Below are 21,811 nucleotides of genomic sequence, written 5' to 3'. Positions count from 1 at the left end.
CAGTGCTCATCAGTGTTAGCTTCGCTACGTGCAGCTCTGACGCAAGACCAGTTAGAGCGGCTTTTAGACCACACCAACGTAGGAGTTAATACACGTTACAATCGTGCGATGATTGATTGTAAAAGGCGTTTGACATCGCTGAGTTCCATGTGCGACGGACGAAGACCTGCAGTGGAAAGACAGAAGATGCATAACTGGGTCACGAACTTGTCTGATTATCAACCGACGGTTGGTGAGACCAAAGTTTTGCAACTTGGTCTTAATTTTGCCGCTGCACCACGGGTAGTACCGAAAGAACAAATTATTGCTGCAGTCGAGAAGGGAATTTGGCAGCAACCCGCGCACATTAAAGCAATCATTCAAGGCAAACTGGCAAAGTGCCTTCGCACACACATAATGGGTCAAAGCAACCTCAGTAACACCGAGCACCAAGCGATCCGAAGTTTAAGGTCAAATGAAGATATCTTGATCTTACCCGCAGACAAAGGTAACTGTACTGTAACCATGAACCGCCCAGATTACGACAAGAAAATGTCTGACTTATTACTGGATACTTCGACTTACAAGCGTTTAAAGCGTGATCCAACACGTAAGTCGGAACGCGTCCTTAATAAGTTCGTGGGGAAATTGCACACAGAGAGGCAATGCATTTCTGAAGCCGTATTCCATCAACTGCATAGCACGGACGGCTCCGTTTCGCGCATCTACGGCTTACCAAAAATCCACAAGGAAGGCATCCCTCTGCGACCAATCGTCTCGTTTGTTGGTACTCCAACCTACAATCTTGCGAAGTACCTAGCGAAAGTTATTTCTCCGCTCGTGGGCAATACGGAATGGACTGTTTCGAACTCGTCCAAGTTTGTTCAAGAGATAGCACAGTTGCCGCCCCTGTCCAACGAAGAGTTAATGGTGTCGTATGACGTCGTGTCACTTTTTACAAGTGTTCCTGTGGAATTGGCGATGGACATCGCGTCATCCAGGATTTTAAACGACTATAGCCTTAAAGACAGAACACCATGGGTCCCGTTGGATATTGTGGACGGTTTGCGGATTTGCTTGGGGCAATCTTTTTTAACATTCAGGGGAAGCTTTTACCAGCAGGTTCAAGGCACAGCGATGGGTTCCCCGGTCTCTGTGGTTGTCGCAAACATGACAATGGAAGCGCTTGAGGAAAAAGCCGTATCAACATTTGCCAACCCACCAAGATTCTGGCGGCGATATGTTGACGACATTTTTTGTGTCATTGCTAAGAACAAGGTTGAGGCATTTCTACGGCATCTCAACGAGGAGCAACCAGGCATTCAGTTTACCATGGAACTCCAATCGGTAAACTGTCTTCCATTTTTAGGCGTTCAAGTCACAAGAACCGATGACGGTGTCTTGTACTCGAGAGTGTACCACAAGCCAACGAGTACCGGCAGGTATCTCAATTTTCGATCTCATCACCCCACATACCAGAAAAGAGGAGTGGTTCGTTCCCTAAAAGATCAGGCACGACGCTTGTGCACTCATAGCGACGACTGCGAGGCGGAACTGACTAAGGTTCGCAAAGCCTTGAAATATAACGGCTACCCCAACTGGATTCTCCGTGATGGACGGGCAACGTGTCCCAAACAGGTGACCCATCCAAAAACAGAGGGTTTCGTGACACTTCCGTACATACCGAAATTGACGGATATTCTACGGCGTATGTTGCGTGACTTCGGCGTAGCGGTTGGCGTTCAACCTGCCAATACTCTCCGCAAGCTACTGAGTCACCCGAAAGATCCAATCAACACCCTTGAACAACGTGGTGTTGTATATTCTATTCCCTGCGCCGAGTGTCCGTTAATATATATCGGGGAGACTGGAAGGTCACTCAACACCCGCTGAAAAGAACATCAACGGGATGTTGCCAACAGCGACGCGAAGAAGTCGGCCCTGTCCAATCACGCGGTATCACAAGGCCACCGTATTGATTTCAATGCGGCATCTGTTGTGGCCCGGGAGCCTGACTACAGGAAAAGACTATTTCTTGAGTCATGGAATATTCACCAACGGGGCAACACAATGAACATCAAAACAGACGTGATGCTTCCAGCGTGCTACAGGCACCTGCTTAAAGATTAGAGGGTCAATCATTTGTTATCGCGCGGTGTTTTTGTTGCGTTGCGACGTGCTTGCGTTCTATTCTTTTTTTCCTTTGTTTATCGTGCACTGTACTAGTCGCATTCAGTGTTATTTACCCTGATGAAGACGACCTGTATAGGACGTCAAAACGTCGGAATAAAATCACATTTGCCAGAAGAGCTCTTTAAACTTGCGACCCTTTTTAATCTATTTAAATTTTCCGCGACCCTTCACGGATAATATGATAAAGATGAACAATGCAAAAAATACGTTTGTTGTATTTATTGAAACGCCTAATTCGAGCGAAAAATAAAACAACCTACCTGTACTCGGAGTCTCGTACTTTACACGTCCAAACACCGATACCTTTAAGCCTTTAGTTTCTGTCACATTTGTTTTGCAAATAGGCACTTGTCACAATTTATTCGTATGGTTTGGACGTTTGCTGTGCATCGAGAACATTCGCACGTTTGTAAAGAACGATTTGCCGAATCAGCCATTTTAACAACGATTTTTTAGTAGGTTTTAAGTAATTTGTTAGGGCGGAAAATAAAAGCAAAAGCAAATCATGTATCGTTGACGCCTAAACTGAGGTCACCTTGGACCAAGTTTAGGCCGTTGCAGTGCTTTGCAAACGGATATTAAACACTGCTTGAAAATCGTAAATGTATTACCTATTTTTATTAGTGAAATCTATTGCGCCAAACAATATTTAAACGTTAGTCTATAACTATATATGTCATGTTTATGTTGCATTAAAATGCCCGTGTATTTCAAAACAATTGCAATTATTGCGTTTCAACCGATGTCTTTCAAATCAATGGCGTCACTATAAGCGCCTTTGCGCTTAGCTGGAAACGTTTCAAAACCGATGTAACTTGAACAAAGATGACATTGTGACGTTATACAAAGGTCAAGGCCGGGGGTGTGCGGCACCCCCACAGCCTCGTACTTTGCGCCAGTGTATGGAGTACTTTCTGCAAAATTAATACAGGTCTCTGCGACCATTCAAGTTTGTTAAGCGACCCCTTGTTTGGGAAGCCCTGGCCTAAAGTTAAACAGACAATAGAATTTGTAATTAATTAGACCGGCCTTCTGTGTGATTACTTCTTTGACCTTTGAACATTAGCAGTTTTTACGTCAATTTAATTCTCTTAACCGCAGCCTTCCAAGGCCAGACGATGAACCTGCTGCACCGTACAAGAGATCCCAACAGCATTATATTCCCGATGAAAGGTATAAAGTAGGCTAAAAACGATATAAACCAAGTCAAGGCTAGCAATTTTTTTCTCAAACACTAAAGTATCCTTGCCTAAAACACTAACTTACTTACAAATATTGAAAGATAAAGGATAAAAAACCCATATTTTGTAAGATTTGTTGCGGAAAACTATTTATAAATCGTGAAATTCGGTCAGATGCGGTTGTAGCAATACCCAGAATAATTGCAGCATGTATTTTGCTTTCTTAAAAGCGCCTTTACCGTTTGTTATTAGTTGTTGACCCTTTTTATATTAATACCTACCGCATCTGACCGAATTTGCTTTTGTCCAAAGTTAAACAGACAATAGAACTTGTAATTAAGCGGGATCGGTCTTCTGTGAGGTTATTTCTTTGACCTCTAAACATAGCCTTTTTTAACGCCGATTTTTTTATTTTCTTAACCGCAGCCCTACACATCCAAACGATGGAGCTTATTTTCCGTACATGAGCTCCGCACAGCATTATATTTCGGATGAAAGGTATATAGGTTAAAAACGATTTAAACTAAGTCAAGGCTAGTAATTTTCGTTCTCAAAGACTAAAGAATTCTTGCTTAAAACACTACTTAAGAATATTGAAAGATAAAGGATAAAAAAACAACAACATATTTTGTAAGATATGTTGCGGAAAACTATTTATAAATCGTGTAGTTGCAAAAACACAGAATAATCGAAACATGTATTCAGCTTTTTTAAACGCACCTTTACCGTTTTTTTATTAGTTGTTGACACTTTTTATTTTAATACCTATACCGCACCCGACTGAATTTGCTTTTGCCCAAAGTTAAACAGACAATAGAATTTGTAATTAAGCGGGGTCTTCTGTGGGGTTATTTCTTTGACCTCTAAACATAAGCTTTTTAACGCCGAATTTTTTATTCTCTTAACCGCAGCCTTTCAAATCCAGACGATGAACTTAATGCACCGTACACAGAATCTGAACTGCATTATATTTCGGATGAAAGGTATAAAGTAGGTTAAAAACGATCTAAACTGAGTCAATGGCTAGCAACTTTCTTTCTCAAAGAAGAAAGAAAATATTTTCTCAAAGAAGTATTCTTGCCTAAAGCACTACTTCAGAATATTGAAAGATAAAGTTAAAAAAAACATTTCGTAAGATTTGTTACGGAAATCTATGTTTTTTAAATCGTGTAGTTGCAATACCACAGAATAATCGTACATAAATTTTGCTTTCACAAAAGCGCGTTTACCGGTTTTTAATAGTTGTTAAGTTGCTTTTCTTAATGTTTATATAACCAACGTTTTTCTTCTGCATTTTAGCACCCTATTCGAAATAAATCTCCCTTTAACTGTCCAACTATTTTTTTTATTTTTTCTTATTGTTACTCTTTCAGTTTGACAAATCCCAAAGTTGATTCAGTTGAAATGGACAGAACCTCAGCGCCACATCATAACCAGGAAAAGGGGTAAATTACAATAAATTTAACATAAATTAAAAGCACACAGCACCTTTATTTAGCTATGATCAGTTAAAAAAATTAAAATTTAATTATTTTCAACCATTTACATTTACAAGTCATGGCGAACGATTTAGTTAACAAGTTCGAATTACGTTGTATTCAGTTTTTTATACAACATGCCTAAGATACGTTGAGTCATTACACTCAATAAATACCTTTTTTTGGATAACATGCAATCAATTTCAAATAAAATTTAAAATAAAATTGACAAGTTGCATGACTATTTGGCAGATCTAGAATTCCTGCTAGTTTGCTACCATCATTGCCCGGGCAACGCAAACAGCTGACAAGACAGCCATCGTACGATAGACATGAAAATAAAGACGGGTTCTCAGGGGGTATTGCTTTTATTTTTTTAAATTTATAGGACTACGAGGATCTAGTTAATTGTGAAAGAAACAGTTTAACAAGTTTAAACAAAGACATACATTAAAATCTGGAATCATATGTGACACAATAGGTTTGTACAAACATAACAAAACTTTTTGCAGCTATTTTCCATTTGCGATATTGGATGATACTTTACAGAAATTTGCCAAAACTTGTACAGTTTTTGCTTTTGTGTGAAATAACATTTCTCCGAAAAAAGAGTATAAAAAAAGGGTCCAGGATTATGTAAAGCGGGCCACACCCATTTTTATGTCATTTGGAACCCAAGCGTCAAATTAGAGAACAGTTCATTCAATAACATTACGCTACTAATCCAGAATTGTTTAAACAGAGGCGTCGTCTAAACCAGCGGAAGAGATTCAGATGAACGACATAACCAACACAAAAACCGTCAGGTTAAAAAAGTAAGTGTTTTTGGTCACCCTTTTCAGTGTTGAAGAGTAAAATGCATTTTATACATGTTTGAACTTTTAAATGTAGTATCCGTTCTGTCGAGGACCAAAAAAACCCAATCGACAAACCTTATTTTCCGTACACGAGCTCCGCACAGCATTATATTTCGGATGAAAGGTATAAAGTAGGTTAAAAACGATCTAAACTGGGTCAAGGCTAGCAATTTTCTTTCTTAAAGACAAAAGTATTCGTGCCTAAAACACTACTTACGAATATTGAAAGATATATTAAAGATAAGTTTAAAAAACCAACATATTTTATAAGATTTGTTACGGAAAACTATTTATAAATCGTGTAGTTGCAATAACACAGTATAATCGAAACATGTATTTTGCTTTTTTCACTCTTTTTTATTAGTTGCTGACCCTTTTTATATTAATACCTTTCGCACCTGACCGAATTTGTGGTTGCCCAAAGTTAAACAGACAATAGAACTTTTAATTAACCAGACCTGTCTTCTGTAAGGTTATTTCTTTGACCTTTGAACATTAGCATTTTTTACGCCAATTTTATTCTCTTAACCGCAGCCTTCCAAAGCCAAACGATGAACCTCATGCACCGTACACGAGATCCCAACAGCATAATATTCAGCACGAAAGGTATAAAGTAGGCTAAAAACGATCTAAACTAAGTCAAGGCTAGCAATCTTTTTTCTCAAAGACTAAATTATTCTTTCCTATAACACTACTTAAGAATATTGGAAGATAAAGGATAAAAAACCAACATTTTGTAAAATTTGTTACGGAAACCTATTCATAAATAGTGTAATTGCAATACCACACAATAATCGCAATATATATTTTGCTTTTCTGAAAGCACCTTTACCGTTTTTTATTAGTTGTTGAAGCTTTTTATATTAATACCTACCCCACCTGACCGAATTTGCGGTTGCCCAAAGTTAAACAATCAATTAATAAATAAAATTTTAATCAGTGTCAAATCTTGCCTAGTTAAGAGCATTAACAAAAACTCAGATTTTTTTGAAATGAAATCATGATGTAAACAGAAAAGTATTTTTTCCAGATTGAACGCTGTATTTATTAGAATGGTCAAAGTGAATCAACTTAAAGCACTTAGAGGACAAGATAGCGCATCTGGATGGCATATCGTTTTCGGTGGAGAGCAGTTAGAAATACCTGATATCAATTGCACAGACGAAGATGGTCGCACTGCTCTTAGAATTGCTATCAATAACCGATCAAAGGCAACTTGTGAACTTCTTCTGAAAATGGGGGTTTGTATGAATTTTTTGGTTGGATTATTTTTACATTACTAACTTGCGAAACGTTTTTCCTGATGGGATACTTTCATAGTTTATTTTTGATAAAACTGCTTGTTTGATAACATGTTTTAGGCTGTTTGGTGCTTAATTGAAAAGCGTCTACTAAATGAAATATGTTGTTTCCCGCTGTTTTATCCCTGAAACATTAAAGGAAGTCAGAATTACAACCGCCAACCTAAGAAATGTAAATAAATGTGTATGCAATTCACAGATCGAAATCGGAAACTGCCTATTTCATGCGATCAAACAAGATTATGTTGATGGTGTAAGAGTGATATTGGAGAACGAACGCAAACGTGGAACTCACACAAGTCGGTTGGAATCAAGTGATTATTATTTTCCTGGTTTCACGCCAATGGTGCTGGCTGCATATACTCAGAACTACACAATGATCAAACTACTCATGGAGTTTGGTTATATATTAGAGGTATGTGGAAAGGATTAAAAAAGGAATTGGCGAAAATGTCGCCAATTTTGTTTCTGAAAAATTGAAATATCGGTACTAAACTGCATGCCGAAAACGAATAAAGCTATTCCGATTTGTTGCCTTCCACCAATTTCTTGGTTTCAAAAAGCTAGATAAAAACATGTCGTTAATAAAAGAAAACCAAAACGAAACTCATTGGTACGAAATTACAAAACCAATGCCAAAAACACTAGTGTATTTTTTTACTTGTGAAACAAACTAAAAAGACTACATTAGGATCTTCATATATTTGTAGATTGTATCATTCATGGTGTGCTAACTTTGCCAAAGTTCTTTTATCATTTATACTTCCTATGTATCCCCTAACATTTTATTTGATAACAGACTGCGAGCATAGCGAATGAGGTCTTTTGGGAATCCGCTAACGAGCGCAAAATTATGTGTAAAGCAAAGTCGAGTCCCGTCTATATTACAGCACTTGCAGAGGTAGGCTGAAATTCACATAAAATTTAAGTTTTATGTATTATTTGTATAACAGACTAGAAACAATTCAAAATTATTTGTGTTTTTATACAGTGAGTTTTAACAACTTGTTTTTATAATAAGAAAAACCTTTACTACTGAAAACCTTTTGTAATTATTATTGTTACTAGTTTTAATTATGTTGCTAAAATGTAGGGACCCGATGGATTAGACCCATTCGAATACTGCATGGATTTGATTGAAGAAATCCAAGAGTATGCTAAAATGGAACCGCAGCATAGCGATTTCTACACAAAACTCGGAGCTAACCTAGAAAACTACATGTGTTCCCTACTTGATGAAGTAACTTGCTAATGTAGCGCTATTGGTTCTGCGCCTAAGGTTCAGGGCGCTGCTCTAACGGCTAGCCGGTAAAACCAATGAATAGACAGAGCGCTTTTTTTAATGCTTTTGCAACACAGCAACAAATAAGCAACCTGGCCTTTGTTCTTGTTATAAAAGCGGACTAAAAGACAACACAAATGGGATAACCTTGCACGCAAAAACAGGATAGAAAAACAAATCATGACTAAAAGTTCTCACAAGCAAGGAAGTACGTTATTCCCAGGCCGACCAACCAAGTCTCCCCGATCGCAGTTTGCACCGCCCTCACGTCAGGAAGCCAGACACGTGGAAAACCAGCAGTTACTCAAGGTGTTTATAATTAGGACAAACGTGCTGGAATGCCAAGGCAGCACGGTGGGTTGCATTCGAAACGATTAAAAAAACAATAAAATAAAAGACTGCTACAAAAAAACTAATATACGCAGGGTAGGTTGGGAAACCTAAGTAAAACAAAACCAAAGGTGGAGCAAAAACAAAGAAGATGAATAACATACAGTGACGTAGCAACAAACAAACGTAGTGACGGTACACAAAAAAAATAACAAAGGTAATATTGTTCGCAACAAATCGGAAATGAATAGCGTATGACCGTATGTTGACGAAGCAGCAAACCAAAGCAGTAACCAAACTGTGCAATAAACCAATAAATAATATTATGGGAGACGAACAACATATAGTGACAAAACAACAAACTAAAATAGTGGCAAAACAGTGCAATAAAGAAGGTTGTAATATTATCCGTAACATTAATTTATTCTTTTTCATAGAGCGACACTTGTAACATGTCGAAAACAATAATAACTGAATTATTTCAAATGCTTATGAAAGAAAGTGTTTTGGTTATTTTCTAGTTTTCAGAATGTAATTTGTGATAAACTGTTTTTTGTACACACGACGACCAACGTCGTTAGTCAGGAAATTGTCTGTTTGCCTAAATATGTTTATTTTTTCTGAAAACTTTAGGTTCGATCATCAGACGGACTTCTTCGTTTGTTTCATTGCGAAACCACAGGAAACACACTTAACACCTCAACACACATTAGTCAATTGGGACGAGTGGTAAAGCGGTTCAGTCCACAGCATTCTAATGATGACATCGAACAACAAGAAATGTTCGAAAATTCTACAAACAGTCGGTCAAACCAACGACTTCAACTATTTGACCGATCGGTAGAGATGAGGTTGTTAAAATTTGTCACACACAGTAATTCCCAGGTACGTATAAAAATGCCATAAAACTAATTACCGAAAAAACATTGGTTTCACGCATTTATCGATTTGGTTATTTATATGTAACGCAATAGAAATAAGTAACTAAGTTAACGACATCGTTTTGTGCCACAGCAATGCATCGATTACATGAACTACAAAGGTGCAAAGTTTATGCATCAAGGAAACATGTTAAAATGGATTTTCGTGCACTTCTTTGTTGGCGTGTGTTTCCCAATCCTATCTTTATTTCATCTGATATCGCCATACTCTACAATGGGAAGTAAGTAACTTAATATTTAAATCATTGTTTTAAACATTTTCCGGTCAATTTCGTCAAAATCAACGTCAGTTTGTTTTTTATTCCTTTTCTCTTTTGTGTAACGTATGCAATACTGCAATAAGATTATAAAACTAACGCAAATAGTAACAATTCCTAAAACACGCTCACTAAATGCACATGATTATGGCAAAACGTGTTGTTTCAAAAGCCTATAAAGCAAAGCACAGTTGAAAAGGAAAATGCTTTCTCAAAGTTTATTTTTTAATCAAAAATAATGCTTAATTTGATGTTTATTGTTCAGAAATTATTACAAAGCCAGCTATAGCTTTTGCCTGTCATCTGTTGTCGGACTTATCGTTTGTTGTCCTGGTTTTCATTAGTGTCGCCACAAGATCTGTGGAAAACGACTACCTCGGTAGGCAATAACACAGATTAGTAAAGCATAAATCTGTTCATTTTTCAAAATAAGTAAAAGCGTACCTATTGACATTGCTGTTTGGGATAGTGTAAGTTAACTTCTGTGCTAAGGCATACCTGCAAGTGTTTATCATAGGATCACCACCGACTCCAGTTGCCTGGCTGATTCTGTTTTGGGTGATTGGAAAATGGAAGCAGGAAATTCGTGAGTTGATCTTTCACGGAGCTACCAAGTATTTCTCTGACTGGTGGAACATCAACGACCTTGTTCAACTAATATTGTTAACTACAAGTATAATCCTCAGGTAGGACCAAAACTCCATCGAAGATTGTTTTCTCGTTTGTGTGCTGCATAATAGCATCTGATCGTTTTTGACAAACGTGTGCGTCGTGTGTTTATTTAGTGCTCAACCTTTTTTCACACAGGATTGTCGAATATTTCAAACACGCCAATGGCCTGAACAAATGTCCGAGATACGAATGGAAACCTACAGAATTAAAGCTGATTTCGGAGGCTCTCTTGTCATGGGCATACATATTTGTCTGTCTTCGAGTCCTTAACCTGATCAGAACAATTCGGTGGCTTGGACCCTTGCAATTATCTCTTGCTCGCATGATAACAAACATCCTTGAGTTTTTGTTTATTTTTGGTCTAGTTGTTGTAGCATTTGCACTTAGCTTGAGCAATCTGTACTGGTATTACGGCACACCTGCAGCCAAGCAATTGTTTTGCCCCCTTAACAACTCCACAAGCGGTGCGCAGTGCACCAAGAATGTACTATTTTCGAACGTCCGCGAGTCATTTGGTACGCTGTACTGGGCAATCTTTGGTCAATTTAATTTATCTCTCATCTCGCTTTCAGGAAGACATTTTATAACAGAGGGTGTCGCTTGGTCTCTTATTGCATTGTATCATGTCGTTGTTATCCTGGTCATGATAAATATGCTCATCGCAATGATGTCAAAAAGTTATGAAGAAACTAGCACGAACGCCGAGGTCGAATGGAAGCTACATAGAGCTGCAGTTTGGCTTCGGTTTATTCGCAAAGAGAACTCACTTCCTCCTCCGATGAATGTAATCCCAAACATACCAAAATGGATCAGCAAGCTAAAGTGTTCAAGAAAATGCTACCAACCTGAAACGAAGAAAGGTGTTGGGACGTCCTATGATGAGAAACTTAGAAAGGAAGCTATCAGCATGCTGCTGGAAAGATACAAATACAACACACACCTTACCAAATAACTTACAAAATTTACAACTCTGTAATGTTGTGACCGTACCTCAACCACATCATGGCGAATCGGCGTAATTCAAGTAATGTTGATCCGTCTTGCAATACTCCCCAAAGACAATTCTGATCTCAAATTAAAGTTTACACAATTGGAATTATCTTTCCCCACATTCATTTAGGAAATGTAAATGAATACAAAAATGTAAATAGTAATATGTAGGGAGTAGGTGTATTGTTGTACATGTACGTTTGGAATATGGTGTCATGCAGTTTTCTGTTTTGCTGCAGGTGACCCTCAAGTATCATCAAAAATTATCGTTATCTAATAAAACTGAAATAAAGTTCAAAGCATTATTCCTTCTTGGTTTGCACATGTCGGAAAGTAGATATTGCGAACACTCGTATAAAGGAATGTGAAATTTTCAGTGGGTGACCTGTATCCAAAAAATATTCTTTCCTGAAATTTCGACCTGATTTGGATTAAATTGGTGTTACTAGTTAAAGAAATATGTTGTTTTACTCAACAGTCAAGCATTTTGCGACATAGTTAATAAATCATCTAGATTTGGAGATTTCCTTATGACGCAATTAGTAGCATCATTATATTGTTAGATTAAAGACTTTGTCAATCCACACCAACCCTTGCCGTGGCTTTTTGCCGCATCCGTATGGCGCATGCTGGTTGAATGCATTGATTACGTTGGGTGTCTTTAGAATCCAACTTTAGAACATTTATAAATCTTTAGAATATATCAGTTACTTTTTAATGTTTTTATTTTAAAATGCATTTTCGAATCATACACTTTTCTTTGTTTACGCGACAAATAAATACAAGTCACCGGACGCTTTTGACCTCGCATATGGGGCAATCTCCAAATTTTAGAAAAGGCTTATATATATATATATATATAACTAAAAGATCTGTTTTTTTCCAAAGAACAAAACAATTTTATACAACTTCGTACCGCATTGACCAGTAATAAATACGCAGCCATTTACAATATTTTATTTACAAACAACTAAAAACGTTGGTAAGTTAAAAACATTTTTACAGTAAGCTTATATTCTTAGCGTTAAACTTTTGCTTTAGCCTTCGACACACTGTAAATATCAAAAAGGTTAGGTTAGCGTTAAAAATAGGTCAAAACAAAATACGCAAAGCTGACACAGCCATACAACACCATAACAAATTGGATAATCAAATCTGATTTGTTTGAAAAAAGCAAACAACATAAAAAATCTTTGAAGATTAAGAGTAGCAAACATAGAAGAACTTATTGATGCTAACATAAGAAATCGCTACTTTGATAAACAAACAATATGGATTTGATGATACAAAATTTACAGGGAAAAACAATTTGATGATTTTAATTATTATCGGAAAGTGACAAAAGGTAAACGACTTATAATTAAAAATAAATTCTTATTTGCTGCAATATAAAAGATCTGTATTGAAAGTATTTGCTCATTTATTAATGATGTTCAAGCTCTAACCGACCAAGAAGTCAATTTCTTTTCTTCATTTTCGCCTGAATGATATTTATGCTAAATGCACCTAAAACAAGTTCATATTTCTTGTAATTTATCAAAAGTAAGAGTTAAGGTTGACTAAAACAGTAACACTACAGATCAACACAACCAAAAAATCTTTGGTCCGAATTTTTTTTACCACGGTGGACTAAACCAAAAGTCAATGTTATTTGATGTTCTACGCTTACCTGTTTAACAAATTTGTCTCCGCATGCGATTCGAATACGTTCTGCTGTGGCTGGTGCGTCCATTCGGAATGGTCCAAATATCCCCGATTCAGTTCGCGCACTTCCGACAGCCGACTTAATAGCAACGAGTACGGAAGCAGACAAGAAGAACGGCGGTTCCCCAATTCCCTTTAAAAAAAATATGAAACGTTTCAAGTAAAAAGTGCAAATGTTTTTTGAACCTTGAATGAATAAATAGCTTTGTCGTTCTCCGAATTTCGCAGCAAGTGAACATTAAACTGGCGAGGACAATCACCGAAACCGGGAATCTTGTAAGCACCCGGACCAACTGTTAAAAGTTGACCGCTAGGGGTGTGCAAGGGCTTCTTCATCGTAAACATTCCGTAACCTTGAACAAATCCACCTCCAATCTGCAAGAATAAAACCTAATACTCAATTGAACCTTGTTTTATTTCAATACTATTGCATTAAAAAATGCAACAAGCTCATAACCTGTCCAATATCGATAGCAGGGTTAAGACTTCTCCCGACGTCCATTACGATGTCAGTTTGAAGCTCCACGTGATCACCGGTCAAGCAGTCAAAACCAGAACAAAATCAAAAATAAATTTTCCTCTTTCTTAGTTAACATCATGTTAATTTTATTTGTAATATCCTGCAGAAGAAAGGCTTATACGATTCATAAATGCCTTTAAAACAAAATCTTTCCATTTCAAAGTTGGATATTCCTGCCTACAATAAACGTTCATGTTAAGATTTCTGCAGCTAAATGAATTTTACACACGTTAACTTCCAGTATTACTTTCACAGCCCCGCCATAAATGTCTGAACTGATGTTGCAATGGTGCTTGGAACTGTGTTGGTACTTGTTTCTGAGATGTGTGTGAGATTAACTGGAATCTCAAGACAGCGACCGGCGATCTGAATTCGAAAATAAACATTAATTGTTTTTGTAACAGACATTAAAAAACTAAAATTTTAGGACCTTTTCGTTCTTACTGTCCATGTATGTACACCAAAGTACTATGACAAAATATCCAACCTATACCATCTTTGTGTGCAATCCCTGGCCCATCTCGGTTCCTCCGTGAGTTAAAGAAACTGAACCGTCAGTGTAAACGTTCACGAGCGCCACCGCCCGGCAGCAAAACTCCGACAGCAAATTTGGTTGGAACACAGGATATTCCACGTTTCTTCCATCTAAAGACAACGTTCTTTGCTTATATTACATTGTTTGTCAATCACAATTTTTTGTGTGGCTTCGAGTCGGTGAGTTAAGAAGCTTTGGCTTGGAACCACAGTCGACAATAGCACTTGTTTTTTTTGTGTTTTAAAGGTATGCTTCTTTTCTTGTCAGGCTTTGACCGTATAGTGTGTAATTCTCGGAAAGATTCGGAACTTTTCGTAAGTTCTTCTGCCTTTTATTTCCGCAACATCCGAGAGCATTAGAATGACATGTGGAGACCAATTTACCAAACATGTTGCACATTGTTTTTATTGTTTGTAGTTGTCTATGAATTCGGATTACTAATACGGTTTGCTTGACAGCATTAATTTCACAACACTGATGCGGACAACAAGTTGCCTTGGTCGATTCGGGTATAGTGGTCAATTATATTTACCGACAAACAAATTTTGTACAAAAAAAAACAAAAACAAACAAATACAGTTTGTTTGTGCAACTAAAATGAAGCATATGTTCGCTGGTGTATCGTCTGTTTGTTTTCAAAAAGACAGTCAAATTTAAAAAAATATTTAACAGTGGTTCTCAATGTTTACCCGTTTCAAAGTTTTTTAAGACAATGAGATTACCCGTCCAGCATATACACTTTACAAACACAGAGGTACCCAACACGATGTGGTAATACTACATTCACCGTCAAAACTCAAAGTGACAATCAGCTTTTTAGTTGTGTAGCCAATCATTAAAGTTGTGGTTATGGCTCATGTTACCCTTAACTTTCATTTTATTCGTATTCGTATGTCACGAAATCCCAAAACACTCTGACTGAAAGATATGTATTATTACAAATGTTGGTGCGCTACACAACATTCCAGGATATTGCTTCCAAAACAGTTTATTTTAAATCGACACAATAGCTTTTTGCAATGTTACGTAATTTTGGCACTAACTTATTGCATTGTATAAATCTGAGCATATGTATTCAAACTAAAGCTTGAGTTTACATCAGTGCTCTTCAACCGGGGTTCCCCGGAACCCTAGGGTTCCATACAACCCTTACAGGGGTGCCGTTAACTTTAAGAGTCGCACAGGGGTTCACAGCGGTTTGGTGTAGCAATTGAAACAAGAATGATTTATAATGTCATTGTTGTGAACAGCAATGCTCACCTGTACGATCTAGTTAACCTTGGTTACACCATTGATCAATTGTGACGCAATATACACAGTCTTGATACACTTTGGCTAAGTTGAAAGATTGTAGAAACGACTGATCCAAGCAACATGGCAATGCGTTTCAGTGAATCGTTTAATTGAAGTCAACTTTTACGCTTGGGGTGTGTTAAGTAAAATGTATGTTTTTTCTTTGATACTTGTATTGCATTAAAATTATTTTATGGGGGGTTCCGCAAAGTTTGACAAAACACCTTGAGGGTTCCGTGCCACTAAAAAGGTTGAAGAGCACTGGTTTACATCGAAAAATAGGTAATTTCCAGAAATCAGAAATTATTTTTACAAAAACGTGAAGAATCAGTTTCACCTAAAGTTTTAAAGGATTAAAGCTCTTAGGATAATACAATTGGAATTTGTTACATCACAATCAAAACTAAAAAAAAATCAAGAGTGCGCGCGAACACATGAGTTAAGAAGCGCTGAAGAACTGAACAGAATTTTTTTTATGTAGAGTTATCGGTTCGTGATAAATAGCAACTGTGTTAAATACATTTATTATAAACTGTTTGTAAAAAACTGTTTATTGTTTTTCGTGATGGTATCTGCACAACACTCAATCCAAGCTGATTGTGAATCGAAGCAAAATAAATGTTACAATTCCAAACGTGCTACCAGAACACAACGCAGGGTACATTGCACCTAGTTTCGAACAATTACCACCTTTCTAAATGCACCCCCCAGTTATAAGATACAACCACTGCATTAATCGCCAAAAGTATGTGTTCTTTGGGTTTCTTAAAGACCTAATGCAGTCACTTATGAGGGCGAGTGATCCATTTCCCTGAAGTGAAACTGTTGTTTCATTACAATAATCACTTCCATTACAAAAGGCAAGCTATCGAGCGAAAAATTATACTAGTCACCACATGTAACTACCAAGACACTAGTAAAAACATGGACATACGTGAAGTTTTTGTTGTGCCTCAACACGTGATTACTTTGCCTATATTGGTCCCAACTTTGGCTGTAAATGTCAACCCACATTACATCAATATCTGACGATGCGGTATTTTTCTTGCAGGAAGTGATTCGTCAATGGCTGTTTCGGTTGAGCTTCCACAAACCATCAAACACTTTTCGGGTGACAACAAACCGTGAGGTGACGTGTTAAATGAGAAGGTGACAAAAATAATTTTGATCAATATGAAAAAGAAAAAAGCTGAACTTTGTAAACTAGCGTGTACAGTGGCGTATCTAGGATCGTTTTTAGGGGGGGGAGGCATTATTACAAAATATTTTGCGCCACCTTGCGGGTGAAAATGCGCCACCTTGCGGGTGAAAATGCGCCACCTTGCATGGCACACTGTCCCCCCCCCCTAAATACGCTAGTGAGCGTGTATGATTAAACATAGGCTAATTTAGCCCTTTTCGGCACTCCAGCGCTCCCAACAAACTGGAGTGCCACTTGCACTGATGAGACCTTATAGGTCGAAACAATGTACACTGTCTGCAGCTTATCATGCATTGACTCCATGCTTTTAGAGTTTGTAAATAAGTTTGACACTCTGTGTGCAACAACTAGGCTAATGGTGAATTAATCGCAGTACGTTTTTTTATAGCTTAGTCCAGAGATATTTATGTCAGTTAAACAATATTTCTCATACAACTTGAGGTTTAAAGCACTTTAAATCACCTTAAGTTAAAGCCCGCGATCGATCGAACGATTTGTTAAAACTTGGAAGTATTGCTATAGCCGCCGGATCAAAGCTGATACTCACACTGTTAAAGATTTACGCTTGACTGCACTTTTACCTGTGCAACAACTAATGGTACATTAATCGCAGTATCTTTTTCTAGCTTAGTCCGGGGACATACATGTTGGTTAAACGTGTATTAAAACCCCGTCATTTGTTCAAAATGGTTTCTTACAACTTGAGGTTGAAAGAACTTTAAATCACCTCAAGTTATAGCCCGCGAGCAGGGCAGTTTACACGCGAACGAACGATTTGGTAAAACTTGGAAATAATGCTACAGCCGCCGGATCAAAACTGATCCTCGCACTATAAAAGATTCACGCTTGACTGCACTTTTACCCGAGCACGCAAACAACACGAGGTTGTTTCTCAATACTGGCGACAGTTTTGTTGAGGCCGAAACTGTAGTAAGAGGCGGTTTACTTGTGATTTGCGTGTGATTGTGGTTTAGAACTGGAAGTAAGTAACACATGAAGATATTTGCAACAGGGAACTATGGATAAAACCACAAACGGTAAATAAGTACGATTTTTTACATTATATATTATTGCTATAGGATGCTTAATGTTTTGATGTTAACTTATACTCAGTTTCTGGCATATTGTCTGAAAAAAGAACGTGTAAATGGTTTAGGATTATGTAAAGCCTGTAGGCTGCACACATGTTTATATCATTTGGAACCCAAACTTCAATTTAGAGAACAGTTCATTCAATAACATTACGCGACTAATACAGAATTGTTTAAACAGAGGCGTCGTCTAAACCAGCGGAAGAGATTCAGATGAACGACATGACTAACGCAAAAACCGTCAGATTCAAAGAGTAAGTTTGTATGAATGTCCTTTTCAGTGTTGCAAAGTTACATGCATTTCATTCATATTTTAAACATTTAAACGTAGTATACCTTCTGTCGAGGACCAAGAAAAAGATACTGATAGTTTGAATGGTTCTGAACAGGAAAAGATAATCAAAAAAGAAAACGATGAAACTAAAGGTTAGTTGTGTTCATATAAACCGTTTATAACTGAAAAAGTAATCTAGGAAAAATTATGTGGAGTTTAAAGGTTTAGTGTTGTTTTTACCGTGCACCCAACTGACTGGTCCGCTTTAAATGTTACGCTAAAGGAAATTTGATACCTTCACCAACAGCGAAAACTAGGTTACGTGACTTTCTGTTGTAGGCCGCGCATGCGCAGACGTTTTCCGGATACTCTGACTCGTGAGTCATGACATTACTTTCGCTCGTTGGGTTTTGACCATAAAAAACTAACACATTATTAAGCTTTTGAAAAATGGTTTTTGTTTTGCATTTCTCAGAACAAACCCCTTTTAAAGATGAGAGCCCTGTGGCTGGAACTTCTGCTGATGACAAAAGGCTAAGCGAACTGATGTAAGTCACGCACATTTCAAAACGAATGCAAAATAACAAACACCTTACAATTGTCGCTAAATTTGAAGCATTTTTGTCTGCAATGTTCTTGTATACATAGAGTGCCACTAGTATAATAAAACGACCTATAGGTCGAAGCACGCTTTAAGCTGCACGATTAAACTGACGGTGAATATCCCCCTTTTTCAGATAAAAAACAGTAAAACCAATAGACGTTTAAGTTGTTTAAGATTGGTTTTAGTACTTTTTCACACTAAAAGTAACAAGTTAATTTTGTACACGGCCTTCAATGGTGTCCTGAAAAAACTTTTTTACTAAATATGTGGTCAGACCTGAATTGACACTATGTGCATTTAGGGCACAAAAACTTACTGGAAGTGACGAAACACACAAACCTCAAGAAAGTGCGGACCATGAAATAAATTATGACGGTAAATATTACAAGTTGTTATTATGGGTCCCCTTCTTTTTTCTTTTTTCTTTTTTCTGTCTAACGCTGGCTTGTGAGACGCGTTTGGTCACGAAACAGTGCTTTAAATTTATTCAAATTTACAGTGATGTTAGATAATAATCCAATTTTGATCCTCCTGAAGTTTGACCTTGATTGACCCAGCGCTTCACCCACAGACCCCCAAAACGTAAATTTTTTAAAACGGCTGTACTGACTAAAGTACAGCGTCTTGGAGTTTCTTGCTTTGTTGTTTGGTGCAATGTAAGTTTTTTTAAAGAATTTTGTATCTTTTTTTCGGATTCACCCATTTTCACCCTTTAAACCCCGAAATAATCGGTTTTAGTAACGCTGGCTTGTGAGACGCGTTTGGTCAAGAAAGAGTGCTTTAAATTTATTAAAATTTACAAAGATGTTAGTTAATAATCCAAATTTGGTCCTCCTGAAGTTTGACCCCGATTGGCCCAGCGGTTCACCCACAGGCCCCCAAAACGTATTTTTTTAAAACGGCTGTACTGACTATAGTACAGCGTCTTGGAGTTTCTTGCTTTGTTGTTTGGTGCAATGTAAGGTTTTTTAAAGAATTTTGTATCTTTTTTTCGGATTCACCCATTTTTCACCCTTTAAACCCCGAAATAATACGTTTTAGTTTTAAGGCAGAAATACAAGCCCTATGGTGCAGAAATATTTAAAAAAATAACAATTGTTTAAGCAGAGTATTCGTTTAGTATTTAAAATTTTGCCAGTTACCTTTACAACCCATAATATGTGTACGATATCAGTCAGATATAAGTCCCAAGGGAGGAATTCACTGGTTTATGATTAAGGCGGCAGAGCGGGAGTGCTAAGCTTGATGTCCGGGCAGACGTTTTACGAGACAGTCGTTTGGGTGATTAGAAATCAGCTGTTTTTTTGTGCAGCAATGCTGTGTCGTTTTATTGAGTTATCACGCGCATTTTCAGTTTTGGCGAAGTTTTTACACCTAAGACGTAATTTAAACTCGATAAACGTACTTCGGTTTCGTTTATGTCAGGCAAAACGTCGTTGATCAACATAAATATGAAAAAATAAACTTCAACTTTTTTAAACGCCGCGATAAATGGTCTTTAAATTCTCGTTGTCAGCTTGGCCGTCGCATAACCACGGGTCACTAATGGTCAACTTGTAGGCATTACAACACAGTTAAGAATTTTTCGTCATAACGTATCTTCTTTATTTTTGACAAATCAATTCAAGAATCAGTACTTAAGTGATGTATAAATTAGGCTGAACGGTATTGTTAAACACTAAGGACTGCATGCTGTTAAAAACAGTGTCAAAAGGTCATTAAGCGGTCGTTTTTGCGAAACAAAGTTAAGTGATAAACAAGTTGTTTTGTATATCTTTGTAGCAAACGACCTTTTTTATATAGTGTCTAATATAACAGTTAAGGCTTTCTAGGAAAATATGTGTTTAAAAACTGAACTTGAACGACAATATCAAGGTCAAAGCAAGAGATTAAATTGAAAGTATTTCCCCCTTCTTTTTTCACCGTTTTTGTTTGTAATTATATGACAATAATGATGCAAAAAGAATACGGACAAAGACTTTTAAAGTTAAGTTAATGCTTTGTGAAAAATTTGTCCTTAAGAATCTAAAAATAACCGCAACATAGGTTTACCGTAAATCTGCATAAACACGCGTGTGGAGACCAATTCGTTTTTGCTTGCAAAAACAATCATACATGTAGATACAATTGTGTATAGTATAGTAAATATCGTATAGAATATATAAAATTGAAGTATATCATAAAGCCACTTTTCTAGTTTGTATGTTATGTATGAACAAATTTAACCGGCTTAATTTTTTTAGTTAACCACAACTACTTTAAAAATACTATATATTTAAAAAAAATAATTAGCTGCGTTTAATCAATTTTTTTGTTTGAACAGATTGATTTATAGGATTTAATGTACTGGAGTCCCAAAATTAGTTTATTTTGACATAACAGTTTAATGCCCACTTTATTGTATTTTAAGAAATCGTTCAAGCTTTAAGAGAAAGTGGTACAGCCGAAGGAGAAACCATAACAGGAAAAACGTAAGGTAGTTTCGGAAATGGACAATTTAATTATAGCACTATCACTAGTTGGCATGAGATAGATTAAAGAAATTTCTTTTCAAAGAGAAATATTACTTGAATACCTTTTAGTCGTGTTGAGAAATTTATCTTTACTTGAATACCTTTTAGTCGTGTTGGGATGTTGACTGAATAGGTTTAATCCCTACCACTTTCCTTTTTTACGAATTATTTTTTAATATTCTTATAAGAACTGACACAAATGTGTAATTGTGCAGCTTTAACTCTGATATCAACGCCATACCTGCCGGTCTGCATTTGCAGTCCTGTAAGACAGAGGAAAGGCTTTTTGCGGTTGGTCTGGTGGTGTGTGTTTTTTGCATTTTTTGCTCTTATCCCGCTTTTTATTTTGTTTTTAGACACTGATGATGCTTTTTATAGCGAAATGCATTTGTTTTGATAAAACAAATAAAACATAGCGACAGATTTAGTGGTTTTTCACACTGAATTTTCTTCACGTTTTAATGTGTCAGAGTTTTACAACTTTTTATATTAATACCTGAACGAATATGCGGTTGACCAAAGTTAAACAGACAATAGAATTTGTAATAAAGTAGACCGGTCTTCTGTGTAATTACTTCTTTGACCTTTAAATATAAGCTTTTTCAACGCCGATTT

General features: G+C 36.9%; 3 protein-coding genes and 1 pseudogene across 5 annotated transcripts in view; 3 read left to right on the top strand and 1 right to left on the bottom strand.

Annotated features, from left to right (window-relative positions):
• LOC145232201 (short transient receptor potential channel 4-like) overlaps positions 1–11,760 on the top strand; it is a 16,772-nt gene extending 5,012 nt beyond the window's left edge. Inside the window, exons 8-24 of one of the 3 annotated variants that reach the window (XM_080096742.1) lie at positions 3,274–3,345; positions 3,780–3,851; positions 4,265–4,336; positions 4,727–4,798; positions 5,084–5,190; positions 5,574–5,646; positions 5,723–5,812; positions 6,223–6,294; positions 6,719–6,929; positions 7,189–7,404; positions 7,789–7,890; positions 8,083–8,229; positions 9,235–9,486; positions 9,616–9,763; positions 10,065–10,178; positions 10,317–10,485; positions 10,607–11,760. In XM_080096742.1, coding sequence (XP_079952868.1) covers positions 3,274–3,345; positions 3,780–3,851; positions 4,265–4,336; positions 4,727–4,798; positions 5,084–5,190; positions 5,574–5,646; positions 5,723–5,812; positions 6,223–6,294; positions 6,719–6,929; positions 7,189–7,404; positions 7,789–7,890; positions 8,083–8,229; positions 9,235–9,486; positions 9,616–9,763; positions 10,065–10,178; positions 10,317–10,485; positions 10,607–11,423 — 2,806 coding nt within the window. In that variant the 3' untranslated portion in view covers positions 11,424–11,760. The remainder of the gene's footprint in view (positions 1–3,273; positions 3,346–3,779; positions 3,852–4,264; positions 4,337–4,726; positions 4,799–5,083; positions 5,191–5,573; positions 5,647–5,722; positions 5,813–6,222; positions 6,295–6,718; positions 6,930–7,188; positions 7,405–7,788; positions 7,891–8,082; positions 8,230–9,234; positions 9,487–9,615; positions 9,764–10,064; positions 10,179–10,316; positions 10,486–10,606) is intronic. The other 2 variants (XM_080096743.1, XM_080096744.1) reach the window with 2 other exon arrangements.
• LOC145234610 (uncharacterized) lies at positions 18–1,763 on the top strand (annotated as a pseudogene).
• A 738-nt stretch (positions 11,761–12,498) lies between the features above and the next one.
• Positions 12,499–13,667, bottom strand: LOC145234254 (xanthine dehydrogenase/oxidase-like). The gene is made up of 4 exons (XM_080099003.1): positions 13,623–13,667; positions 13,352–13,540; positions 13,131–13,298; positions 12,499–12,513 (listed from the first exon to the last, which is right to left on the bottom strand). Exons 1-4 carry the CDS (start codon positions 13,665–13,667, stop codon positions 12,499–12,501), a joined length of 417 nt encoding a protein of 138 aa, XP_079955129.1.
• Positions 13,668–17,589: 3,922 nt separating this feature from the next.
• Positions 17,590–21,158, top strand: LOC145234253 (uncharacterized). Its single transcript, XM_080099002.1, has 6 exons — positions 17,590–17,751; positions 17,987–18,059; positions 18,137–18,231; positions 18,555–18,627; positions 18,985–19,058; positions 21,094–21,158. The coding sequence occupies exons 1-6, from the start codon at positions 17,733–17,735 to the stop codon at positions 21,156–21,158; spliced, it is 399 nt and encodes a 132-aa protein (XP_079955128.1). The 5' UTR covers positions 17,590–17,732.
• The last annotated feature ends 653 nt before the right edge of the window (positions 21,159–21,811 follow it).

This window comes from Phallusia mammillata, chromosome 6, assembly GCF_965637545.1.
Source record: "Phallusia mammillata chromosome 6, kaPhaMamm4.hap1.1, whole genome shotgun sequence".
Taxonomy (NCBI): domain Eukaryota; kingdom Metazoa; phylum Chordata; class Ascidiacea; order Phlebobranchia; family Ascidiidae; genus Phallusia; species Phallusia mammillata.
Note: the sequence above shows the minus strand (reverse complement) of the source record. Positions and strands in the feature narration are given on the sequence as shown.

Excerpts from the sequence above, each read along its gene's own strand:
- LOC145234254 (XM_080099003.1), bottom strand. The coding sequence starts at position 13,667 with ATGGACGTCGGGAGAAGTCTTAACCCTGCTATCGATATTGGACAG. Across the intron at positions 13,541-13,622 it reads CTGCTATCGATATTGGACAG|ATTGGAGGTGGATTTGTTCA; the intron begins GTTATGAGCTTG and ends TTATTCTTGCAG. Across the intron at positions 13,299-13,351 it reads AAGCTATTTATTCATTCAAG|GGAATTGGGGAACCGCCGTT; the intron begins GTTCAAAAAACA and ends TTTTTTTTAAAG.
- LOC145234253 (XM_080099002.1), top strand. Across the intron at positions 18,060-18,136 it reads AAAACCGTCAGATTCAAAGA|TATACCTTCTGTCGAGGACC; the intron begins GTAAGTTTGTAT and ends ATTTAAACGTAG. Across the intron at positions 19,059-21,093 it reads CCATGAAATAAATTATGACG|AAATCGTTCAAGCTTTAAGA; the intron begins GTAAATATTACA and ends TTGTATTTTAAG.